At 41.1% G+C, this 12,170-nt stretch overlaps 1 protein-coding gene across 1 annotated transcript; it reads left to right on the top strand.

Annotated features, from left to right (window-relative positions):
* The first annotated feature begins 3,835 nt into the window (after positions 1 to 3,835).
* On the top strand, positions 3,836 to 11,785 carry LOC121080505 (immediate early response 3-interacting protein 1-like). Its single transcript, XM_040578556.1, has 3 exons — positions 3,836 to 4,002; positions 6,320 to 6,424; positions 7,301 to 11,785. The coding sequence occupies exons 1-3, from the start codon at positions 3,912 to 3,914 to the stop codon at positions 7,354 to 7,356; spliced, it is 252 nt and encodes an 83-aa protein (XP_040434490.1). The 5' UTR covers positions 3,836 to 3,911; the 3' UTR covers positions 7,357 to 11,785.
* The last annotated feature ends 385 nt before the right edge of the window (positions 11,786 to 12,170 follow it).

Below are 12,170 nucleotides of genomic sequence, written 5' to 3'. Positions count from 1 at the left end.
TGATGATATTGAACAATAAACGGAGAATAAAAAATACCAAGGTCTTTACAATACTTCACCAGCCTGAAGTTTAATCCTTTGACATCTGTAAGGTGGTTTAAAACTCTCCTTTATGGTGATGGACTGCACTCTGCAGATGACACCACAGGAATTTACTGCACTGAAACATAACACCTTAATAAAAAAAAAAAAAAAAAAAAAAAGCTTTCCTTCTAATGCAAGCAACTTTGTCTGGTTTGTCTGGTTTTCCCTTCAACCACGTAACATGATAATTCAGAGATAAGACTCATGTGGTTGTTGAGTTGCCATAATGGATTTTACAAAGGAGAAAATCACGTCAAGTTTATGTAAGCTTGATAGCAGCTGCTTTTTGGAAATACATCTTAATTATGGGTAAAAATACTAAGTTATAACTTGTATACTTATTTTAAAAACCTCATTTTTTTTCGGTGCCATATTTCTAAACATTAGCTCTTCACTGAGGTTAGTATTTATTTATAGGTTGGATACCGTAAGGAGGTAGCCAAGGAAATGCTACTTGATGCTGGCGGTTATTAGACAAGCTTGTTAGTGACCCCTCATATTTATCTGTATTTAATTTTAGAATTACTGCCATAATGCCCTAAGTTATGTTTGAGAACAAGAGGCAGTTCCATTTGTGAGCCCATTATATGCCAGCAATCACAACTTCTTAAAAAATAGTAATAACCTTTGGGATGAAATCTTTTCAGCCCAATATTGACTTCCCTTGTGCGTATGGAGTTTGGTAAAAATCAAGACCAGCCTTTTTTATTATTTATAGACACACAGAAAAAGATGGTTTGAATGATTAAAAAAAGCTTTCTGTGAACTTTTGGGGGCCCTGGGTAACTAGAAATGGCTCCATTTTAAAATGTTAAACTGACATTTTTTAGGAGGTTTGTAGTTATACCAAATTTTTAAAATATTTTAAAATCTTTAAAAAATAAACACCTTGTGTTGGAATTCTTGAGCTAGCAAGTGTCTGTTCACATGTGCCAGTACAACTGTGTATTCACACTAACTGCTGGCATACGTGAAGGCAATCACACGCATAAGTGTTTGCAGAATCAGAGCCAACATGTGGAAATATTTTGAGCTCTCATATAAGAAAATATTCAGTGTATGTTCAATGGCATTGGTCTCCCTGGAATTGCACTAGATGTTTTGCTTGCTTCCCTAAGTTGAGGCTATATTCCTTTTCAAGACTGAAATGACAAATACTTTTGAGCAGATGACAAAACTTAGATGAGTATGTTTGATTTCTGTTCTCTGTTCTATCCCTTGTTTAATTGTAGCAATTCTGGGGGTAAGTTAGTAACAAAATATGCTATGGCTGTGATGGTGGGGTGCTTTCTCTTGCTTCCAGTTAAAACGTGATGTTATTTAATAGTAACATTTATTTAGATGCAAAATACTACATCATCGACTATACTACAGCCAGGTGTTTTGGAAAGGCAAGACGACAAGAAGCAGCTGAGGTGTGGGTTTCTTCATGGCTAATTCACATGGTGTCTGAGCATCTATTGATCATATGGTCCCAATGCTTAATTAGTTGCTGATGTATCAGCTCATGTCGTGCTTGCTGGTGAGTGGATCTTAACCCAGAGCTGAAGCATGGAGATATAATATTGATAAACCCTGAATAATTTGCCCACATCATATCAGAAGTCTGTGGCAGGGCGAAGAATCGAGATGGAGTCTCGCCAGTCCACCGCATTAAGCACAAAGTTATCATTTGTTATCATTTCTATCAAGGCAGATGAGTCTAATAACCATCAAAGCACAGTGATTATGCAAATCATTGTACCCTGATTGAGTAATAAAAGCTATCAACCATCTGGAGTTAAGGGGTTTGCATACTGTATGATTACTGAGAAATAAAATCAGAGTGGTTATGTAAATCACCCCCTTCAGCCAATCGGACTGAAAGTTGCAAGGGAAAAAAAAGTATATTTATGCATCAATACAGTATCCCTGAGCTCCAGTTATTATTATTTTGGTTATTTGACTGCAGAAGCACCCAGAGGCCCCGATCAATCCCATATAATTGTTTTCTTTTGGATTCTGCTACAAATTTTGATTTCTGCAGTCATTATGGTTTGGATAAACAACAATTGGGATCCGAGCTGATTTCCTGCTGAAACAAAAATGTAAATCAATACATATTGAAAAAATACAGGGTAAAAAAACCCCAAAAGATATTGTCCATAAAATTAAATATTAAACCCCAGATATAAAGTTAAATATAAGAAAGTGGATATTTTCCATCAAATTAAATAAATGTAAAAAACCCAGATATTTGTCATAAAAATAAATATAAAAAAGCAGATATTTTCCATCAAATTAGATATAAAAAGCAGGTATTTTCCATGAAGTTAAATATAAAAAAGCAGATATTTTCCATATAAAAAGCAGATATTTTCCATAAAATTAAATATTAAAATTCTGATATTTTCCATAAAATTAAATATAAGAAGTGGATATGTCATAGTTTAACCCCAGCTGGCAACCAAGCACCACGCAGCCGCTTGCTCGCTCCCCCTCACCCAGAGGGATGGGGAGGAGGATCAGAAAGGAATGTAAAACTCCAGGGTTGAGATAAGGACAATTTAATAGGTAAAGCAAAAGCTGCACACACAAGCAAAGCAAAACAAAAAATTCATTCACCGCTTCCCATGGGCAAGCAGGTGTTCAGCCATCCCAGGGCAGCCGGGCTCCATCACGTAACGGGTACTCAGGAAGACAAACGCCACAATGCCAGATGTCCCCCCCTTCCTTCTTCTTCCCCCAGTTTATATACTCAGCATAACATCCCATGGTATGGAATCCCTCTCTGGCTAGCTTGGGTCACCTGTCCTGGCCGGGTCCCCTCCCCATGTCCCGTGCCCCCCCCAGCCCTCTGGCTGGCAGGGCCCAAGGAACTGAAAAGTCCTTGATTTAGTATAAACATCACCCAGCAACAACTAAAACCATCGGTGTCCTATTGACGTGCAGAAAACAGACTTCACAATGATTAGATTGTAAAGTAGGTATGTTTATGTAGCATTGGGCGGCATGGGGGGTAGTCCCACCAAAATCATGCATACCATTTTAACATTTTTCAGACCTATTTATACATGTTACATTTCTTTATCTAAAAACACACATAATTTTGGATACATTGATTCTATTCAGCCTCCAGGCCACACCTCTACTGCAAAACATTGATTATAAGTAATCAGTAAACATACTATAATGGTAAACATATCTAAGTAACGCCAAGCGACTTTTATGTGAACTCATCATGACATATAACTTTTAGCAACTTAGAGGCATTATATGTGCAGTATTGATTAAGTATGTGCTTGCTTATCAGGTTAGGATGCCTTGGCTCACTATCAACATTGCTCTCACATCAGAGCCAAAACACTGTACTAAATACTAAGAAGAAAATTAACTCTATCCCAGCTGAAACCAGGACAGTATATTTCCTGTAAAATTAAATACTAAAAAAGTATTTTTTCATATAAAGTGGTTTATGTTTTTGACTAATTCTGTTTATAGTAAATTATTAATCCGTGATGGCCCACGTGGCTGCCCCACGCCGGGCTGGCCTTCTCCCATCAGCTCCCAATTTTTGTGGGTCACACCATTAAAATGATGGCTGGGGGGATGCTGAGGCCGCGCCTTCCTCCCCTTTAGCCCGGACTGAGGCCGAAGGCCACCTAAGTGGCACGCCGAGCTTCCCACGGGCAACACCGGCTGGCGTGGGCGCCCACGCGTGACTCCACCGTGGGGCGGGGGACCTAGCGACGGGGCCGCGCCCCCTCCGTCAAGCCGCGCCTCCTGCACTCAGCCCCGCCCCCCGCCACGTCCCGCTCGGGCGGCGGCTCCCGGCGCGGCAGCGAGCCATGGCGTTCACGCTGTACTCGCTGCTGCAGGCCGTGCTCCTCATCGTCAACGCCGTGGCCGTGCTGCACGAAGAGCGCTTCCTCCGACACGGTGAGCGGCCACCGCCCGGCCGGCTGCGGGGAGCGGGGCGGGCGGCCCGGGGCAGGCCCTGCCGCCGCCGCCGTGTCTCGTGCTCCCGCTGCCCTGCGCAGCCCGGCCCGGCGGGGCCTCCTTGCCGGTGCTGGATGCCGGCGTGCCAGGGGTTGCGGGGAGGGAGGGAGGGAGGGAGGGAGGGAGGGAGGGAGGGGGTGAGGGGGTGTCGGTCTTGAAGGTGAATTTCTGCTGCTGTGGTTGATGTCACTCCTGTCGCTGCTTTGCCTCTCGCTTTCCTCCTCGCCCTGCTCCATAATTTTATTTTTCTTTTTTTTTGGTACATTCCTACAATTTCGTCTCCGTTTGTGCTGCTCGCCACCGTGCTGTGATGGCTGAGATGGTTTGTTTCATCTTGCCGTGCTTGTTTTGTGATGAGATAGCACTTCTCTGTCTTCGCACGTTCATGCTGGCATTTCTGTGGTGCGGAAGAAAGATCTCCGAAGTTGGGCAGCCTTGGCCTTAAAACAAAACACAGAAAAGCCACCGACACAAAGAATCTGCAGAACCCCCCCAAAAAATCACCTATGAGCCATAGTTTCCCGATCTGGAGAATCCTGGTTTCTCCAAGTCAGGCTGAGCTAGGATTTTTAGCAGGAGCACAGGTAGTAATCCTTTTATCCCGTTTCCCCATAGGATTCACTGCGAGGGATCTGCTCAGTGTGGGTTTGGGGTTTTCTTTTGCTTTCCTGATGAGCAGCAGCTCGAGGGAAAGGGAGACTGATGGGATGGGTCAAGCCACTTGTCAGCCCTGGGTGACTCGGGAGACTTGGGAATAACTCCAGGTTCATCCAAGTGGGAATTCGGTAAGGCTGGTGTGGGAGAGGACTCGCCTGCTGCCCCCAGCTTGGTGCCAGCAGAGCGAAGGAGACAAGAAAGGGGAAAAAAATAATCACTTAAAAGTTGTGTCTGGAGAAAAGAAACGTGCAGGCAGCGCAGTGCAGGTTTGAATATCGAGAGCTGCTTGCGTCTCTGCCCCGCTCATCCCTAGATGGGTGAGGGCTGGGCCCATCCCTGGGCCCACATACTCTGCCTCCCCACAGTGGGTGGGGAAGGGCTTCCCTCTTGAAGGGATTCTTAAACCTTCTATCGCCCTCTGAAAAGTTCCCAAGTCTTTTTTTTTTTTTTTTTTTTTTTAATAGTAGTGTGATAAATGACTGAGTCCCAAATAGGATTGCAATCAAAGTTTGCAATTTATTAAATGAATAGAGGCAAGCAAACAGCGCTGGGTGCACCGGGAGTCTCCGCTCCACCAAGACGCGCACTGTACAAAACTTACTTTCGGTTTATATTTCCTAAACTAATACATACTCATAGCTATTTCTAAGAAAGGGTTGGTTTATGTAAATGGATCCTTGGAATAGGCGTGTACTTCGTGGCGCATGCTCTTTCCATCTCCGAGGGTCTTCTTGACTCCTTTCTGGTGGTCGATGGATGAAGTCAGCAGTCTTCCTCGGCTCACCCTTAGGATGACCCTAGATTTTACGCATGCGCCCTGGCGTAAGCTTCTCTTACTTAACACTGTGTGGTTAGCAGCCAAACCAGTTTTAGCCAGCATATCAGGGTGTGTAACCAGATGTCCTTTGTAAGATACAGAAACTAGGTATGTAGCCAGATGTTCTTTGCAAGATACAGGAACTATATACATTGATCACTCTGTTTTTCTTAGGCATGTGGTTATACAAGGGTATGTAAGACAGAAGGTTACATTTCATCATGTGGCCCTAGCATTGTTCCATATTGACACAAATCAGATGAACACATTTCACAGCAGTTATGCCAAATCGGGATGATGATTTTTGGTTTGTGCCGACTGCTCTCTGCTGGGTAGCTCAATTCTCGGTGCTGAAGCATCACTTCACACCCAACAATTATTTTGCTATTTTATCTTCTGGCAAAGGACTGTGAGCAGACTGTAGTTTGGTTTTATTTTGGCAGGTATTTTTTTGAAGCCCAAATAAACTCATTTGTTTCCCTGGCGTGCAGGGAACTATATTAATGTGTATTAAAAAGTAAGGGTTTCCTTCACAGAAACAGGGATCTGTCGTTGCTGTTGTGTTCGTGAAAAGGTTTAACAGTTTTTAGTATATTGTATTAACATCTGATTGTGAAATAAAGCTAATTGGTTTGTAGTTTGTCTTTCAGTGTTAGTATAAATGTAACCAGATTCAAGATAGATCGCTCATTAATATTGCTGACAGCATTTGTTGCATGGTTTGGGTTGGTTGTTTTGGCTTTTTTTTTGTCTAACATGTCTGGCTGGTTTTATGTGACACAGTTGGCTGGGGAAGCGATCAGCAGGGGATTGGAGGATTTGGAGAGGAACCAGGAATTAAAGCGCAGCTAATGAACCTTATTCAATCTGTACGAACCGTTATGAGAGGTACAGTGACAATCTTTTATTTAAATATTACTGTCTGTAAAGTTTTGTTTCTGTGCTTTAATGAAGTAACAGCAGTATTTTGGTAAAAACAGCTATTTCTGCTCGGCATTTCAAATCTCTCCTTCTTTCATGCATGGACTCTGTATAGGAGGGCACAGGTCCCAGCTAAGGTGCCCTAATTTTGATAAAGTGTAAAACATTTCCTGACTCTGCCTCTGGCTTGTGGTGCCGCTGTGGTGTCTTGTCTTTCCTTGGTGTCTGGTAGCTGGGGGGAAGTTTGGTGATCAATCAGAGTGTGCAGTTAGCTTCACCTTGGCTAAATTCAATTTTTTGTGAAGTACCTGGTGAGGGAAATGTTAATTCCTGGGATTCTTAAAGGTAAGCCAGGTTTATATGCCTCAAAGGTTGGGGGAAAAAAATAGACTCTTAATTTGTAAGTTACTGATAGTTTTTGCACTGTAAAGCACACCAATAATTCCTTTTGTAGGTGATGATAAAAGAGGAAGTAATAAATCTTACCTGTCTTGCCCACCACAGAGTAAAAACTGATACATTTCTTCTAAACCACAGTAAGGCCAAGGGTAGAGAAACCGCCTCTGAGATGGTTTAGTTTCATTTGGAGAAAGGGTTGTTTGGGTAAAAGCTAAAACATGATGGGCTATAGAAAACTACTTATGCTGTTGCTTCCTACTAATTTTTAGTATCCTAGGCTTCGATCCTGGCTCCTTCCATGCATCCTGATTTTGCATAGGAAACTAAGTGTTTTTTTAAAATCAATTTTTCTCCTTAAAAGGTAGTCTCCCAAGATAATGTGAAGTTCTGTCACTTTGTGATGTGGAAAAGAAGATTTTCACAGTTGTTCTTCTTTCTCTGCAGTGCCACTAATAGCAGTGAACTCTGTTACAATCGTTCTGCTCCTGTTGTTTGGTTGAGGATACGTAGTGAAAATCTTTTGGACGTCCAAAGAAGCAAGTTGCTAACCATCGCTGCTCTGAGTTTCCTGGGATCCAGCATGGTTTAGCTGTCAATTTGACATTCAACTTAAAATAATAAAGACACTATTTCTATTTATCCTATTTCCTAATGTTCACTTGCAGTTTCATTAAACAAGATAATGGGATCAGTGCAACAGTGCTGCAAATATATTGGACTATGAGAAGTTCTGTTGCTGCCTGTAATAGCGTTGACTGTTAGAGTACACGTCGTAACATATTGCGATGATTGTCGATAGGATGCGGTTTTTAAATGTCTCGTTACTCAGGGATGAATTTCCTTCATTACGCTTCCCAATTTATTTTTAAATTAAAGAGCACTGTTGTTTTTCTTATTTCAATTACTATCACAGTACTATTTAAGAGAATATGAATTGGGCTCTGAAAGCATGTTATAAATTATTGAAGCACAGTTGTGATGTTGAGAGAGATAAAACTAGTTGGGTAAAGTCCTGATTCAGTTCATATTGGAAGTCAAATTTTCCTGGTTTGATCAAGACCAGGATTTTTCTCTTGGTGTTTCACAGCCTTTTCAAATCTATGTTTCCTGCTGATGGTGAAGTTAAAAATAGATGCAATTGCTATGCAAAATCTAAAAAAGCTGTACCTGAAGTTGGGCAACTCTGTTAATTTAGAGTAGCAGGTGATATTGGTGATTAGCATTTGTTACTGTTCTGTCAAGGATTATACTTTTTAAAATGTGTGTTAAACTTCTGCGTGGTGATTAGTGTGTTGGAAGTGGGAACCATTTGTATTCTGAGCTTCTTGGGGAATGTGGGAGGGGAATACTGTGCCCTTTTCAAATGCAATTTGTTAAAAAAACCAGCAAATTTGCAGTTTCTTCTATTACTGCTGCTTCTTCCCTCCATCTTGCATTGTTAACAACTTTGAAACTATGGGTATGATCCTGCAGTTCTGTCACAGAGAATATTGCTTTGGTACAGAGCTTGTCTCAGTTATGACTGTTGAGTTAGGTCCGATGCTATGTAGCAGGTTTGAACTGAATAAGGCTGATCCTCATGAACCTTTTTAGAAAAGTTAATTCTTACATCTGTTACTCTGCTGAAGTGTTTTAGCTTATTGTTAAAGAGGGAAGGCCAAAGGAAACCTGGCAGCTTCATTATTTTCAAACAGCTTAGTTTGTCATCTCTTCTTTCAATGTCTTGATGACTAAAGCATATGCTGTTGTATACAAAGATAAATCTGTAAAATGTGTAAATGAATTTAATGATCTTCAATTGCAGTGTTTTGCAGAGTAGAGTATATTCAGGAGGAGAGTTTTATGTTCCCTTTTTTAGTGAAAATTTGTAAATAAATTCTGAATTTCTAAGTTAAGCACTCTCTTTCGTAACTCACTCTATATTGGTGTACAGTGGGAATATCCCAAAACTCTGCTTCGTTCTGTTCCAGATACCAGATTTACTGTTCTTACATGAAATACTTTTTTTTTTTCTCATCCATGTGGCACTTGCGAGTATCATCTCTTTGCTATGAAGCTGTATTTTAGTTTATGTAGCAAACCTAAAGAGCCATGGTAACGTTGGCCTGAGGCGGGATGGGATCATGCTAGTCTTTAAATTTGAAAGTAGGTAGATCTATTATAAAGTATTTCTTTATAATTTTGTGTAGTTCAGAGGTGATGAGGGTACAGTCTGGATCAGTTATTTTCATATATCTGTCTTTCATGGAATCTGGATGGTATGTACATGGAACAGGTAAAACATGGAAGGTATACAGGCATTTTTGTAAAATTTTTGCAAAAAATAAAAAAGTGGTAGATGTTTCCATTGCTGATGTGTTGGATTGGAGCACTGAAAATTATTTAAAGCACAGCTGGCATATCGCTTCCTTTTCATATATATTGACTATTAAAACACTAGTTCTTATTAAAATAAAAGCCAGTACTAAAGATTACAAGCAACAGCTTTAAAAACGAGTGCAAAAGTGATTTCCCCCACCTTCCTGTCCTTTCAGAAAGGCTGAACTTTCAATGCATGGCTTATGGCAGGTGGCCAGATCGCTTCAAAACCAATTAGGCATACGCAGTAAAAAGGAGTAGCAGTTCTGTGCAGCAGGAATCCTGCATTTGAGGCAAAACTGGGACGTGTTTTACCTGGCAGATGCAAAATAGTCATTCAAAGTGGGGCAGCAGCTGAAGATCAGGTCTCCCAGGTAATGAGCAGGGAGGAGGGCAAAAGGGTAACTGGCAGACAGAGAAAGGAGCATAGAGAGAAACAGCAAGGGAATAACTGCATTGCCACTGCCTCCTTATGTGGCTTAAAGCAGTTGTAAAAGAAGTCTGCTGTACATTCACACAAGGCAAAGTACCTCAAACCTGGCAGAGCCTCAGGTTCTTCAACAACAGGGAATGCTGAAAAAAAGTTTCTACCTGGCAAAAAGCTCTGCACACAACATAGCCTGTGCTCCAGTCGTCGCTTCAAACCACAAAGAGCATTATCACTCATACTTGGCACAGAAATGACAATGGCCAGCACATTTTACACATCGGGGTGAGGATGGAGATTTTCCAGCGTAGAATAATTGCCTCATTTCTAGCAAGGATCTGTAAATAGAAGATGCTTTCACAGCAGCGTGCTGGTACCAGTTGTGGCTGGCTGTGTGGTGGAAACAAGCCTGGGGGCCACTTCAGAGGGCCTTGAGCGCAAATGGATACAGGAGTAAGGGATCAGTTCTGTGTACCACACTGTTAAAGGTTTTGTTTTGAAGGGCATGGGACAGGCAAAGGGAAAAGTAGAAGGTAATGGGTTTGTACAGCAATGAATCTCAAACTCCTTTGAATTATCTTTGATATCTCACCTTCAGTTGCAATATTATGAATTTGGCATTGTACTATCCTATAGACCTTGGATGTTTTGATGTACCATCACAATATAAAACTGTATCGCTTAGGAAATGAGGGCACAGCACTTGATTATGAAAACCTAACTGTGACAGCTTAAAAAGCAATGGCATCTACCCCTGCTTTCCGTATGCAGCACCTCCTGCAGATGAGCATGGCATGCTCCCCTGCCATCAGAGGCAGAGAGGCCTCCACAGCCCAGGCCCTGCGGCTCCCCCAGGCGAGGCACACTCCTCACAGGTGTTGTGCAACTACTAGTTTCATTACAATATATTTCTTATTCCTTTATATTTCTATTAAAATGATTTTAGCAAATCTGTAACATTTCCCCCCTTTGAAAGTGTTGAAAATCATTATTTCAATACTTTCACGTTATTTACATAGCAGTTGTTTCAGCATATTTTGATGGAATGGTTGGTACTTCTCTCATGATCATGCGATTGACTGCAATTCCATTGATAAACTGTTTCTTCAAACAAGCATATATTAGCATGATCATTAGAAAGACAATCAGTAACAGAAACAAAGTTTTGATTATAGATTGTATCCAAGAGCTTAGATTCCATCCCAATTTGTTAAAAATTTTCCCCAGCCAATCTTCTGACATATATTCTTGAATTGATTCTGTTTCCTTTTCAATTTTACCTTATAGGTCCAGATCATGTTCCACATCTTGAGTTACATTTGTGAATGTAACTCAATGTGAATGCAGCAGTGGTCCTTCCCACTTTTCTTCCAAAGTTTTTCCTGAAAAAAAGTCTTTATATACACATAGTTACCAGGTTTAAAGGAGTGAACTGGTTGATCTAACCCTCTGGCCCTTGTTCCCAATACTTGTTTAATTGTCGCTAAGAATGAAGAGCCAGGAGGTGGGCATTTAAATTTTCATGCCCCTTTAAGGTTGGGTCCAATTTGTGGCTGCGCATGCGTTTTTCATTGTGCAGTTTTGGTCAGGGTGTTAGCCTGAACCTCGACCAGGAGGGACACGGACCAATTTGTTTGTCTCGCCACAAACAATCTTTACCATTTGAAAAGATGGGAGCAGGAGATTACACACTCTGCACGGTTTTGCTGTTCAGCCTTTGCATTATCGTGACTACAGTAACCATCAGTATGTGTCTCTGTGAGTGCTTTTGGTCACGCCAGTACAGAAGAGTGCGATCTCCTCCTCGCAATTTGTCCCGAATAGTGGAACTCGTGGGATATCAAAGGAGAGTGCAAGAGACTGTTCTATAAAGAAAAGGAAAACGTTGATCTCCAGCAAAATTACCACGTGACTTGTTATTCGTTTCTGTTCATCTTCGTCACTTCGTGAAGAGAAATACCAAGGACCAGGCATGGACTATCATGGAGGGAACAGATGGAGTTACCACCCCAACATTATTCAGGACTGTGCTGGATTCACGAGTGAAGAAGTCTGTTTTCACGTTACATGAGACTTTGCTGGACTGTTGTTCTGTTATTCAATTTCTAGTTCATGTTTGTTAATAAATTGTTATTTGTTGTTTACTGGTTGTCAAATGGTTTGTTGAAGTTACTTTGCATCAAACACACGGTTTTCAAAATAAATCCAAAGGGTTGGGTAATACATATAATAATAACCTACAAAACCAAAACCTAAAACCAACACTTATAGCTATATGTTTCACTTAAGTAATAATAAAAATCAATATTATTTAAATGAACTATAAACACTATAGTTTCTTAACACATTCCCTTTTTTTTACATGCGTCACTATCATGGCTAGACTATAGGGATTTTGCATGCGTGGTCTTTCCAGATTTTTCCAACACATTCTGTGGGGCTTTAAAATTGCGCATGCGCATGTTCAAAGGCATACACGGATCATTCATGTGATAAAAAAAAATGGCTACTGCATGTCCAGATGAAGTC

This window comes from Falco naumanni, chromosome W (assembly GCF_017639655.2).
Source record: "Falco naumanni isolate bFalNau1 chromosome W, bFalNau1.pat, whole genome shotgun sequence".
NCBI classification, from domain to species: Eukaryota; Metazoa; Chordata; class Aves; order Falconiformes; family Falconidae; genus Falco; species Falco naumanni.
Note: the sequence above shows the minus strand (reverse complement) of the source record. Positions and strands in the feature narration are given on the sequence as shown.

Coding starts and splice junctions, on each gene's coding strand:
- LOC121080505 (XM_040578556.1), top strand. CDS start 3,912: ATGGCGTTCACGCTGTACTCGCTGCTGCAGGCCGTGCTCCTCATCGTC. Junction 4,003..6,319: donor AGAGCGCTTCCTCCGACACG/GTGAGCGGCCAC, acceptor TATGTGACACAG/TTGGCTGGGGAAGCGATCAG. Junction 6,425..7,300: donor TGTACGAACCGTTATGAGAG/GTACAGTGACAA, acceptor CTTTCTCTGCAG/TGCCACTAATAGCAGTGAAC.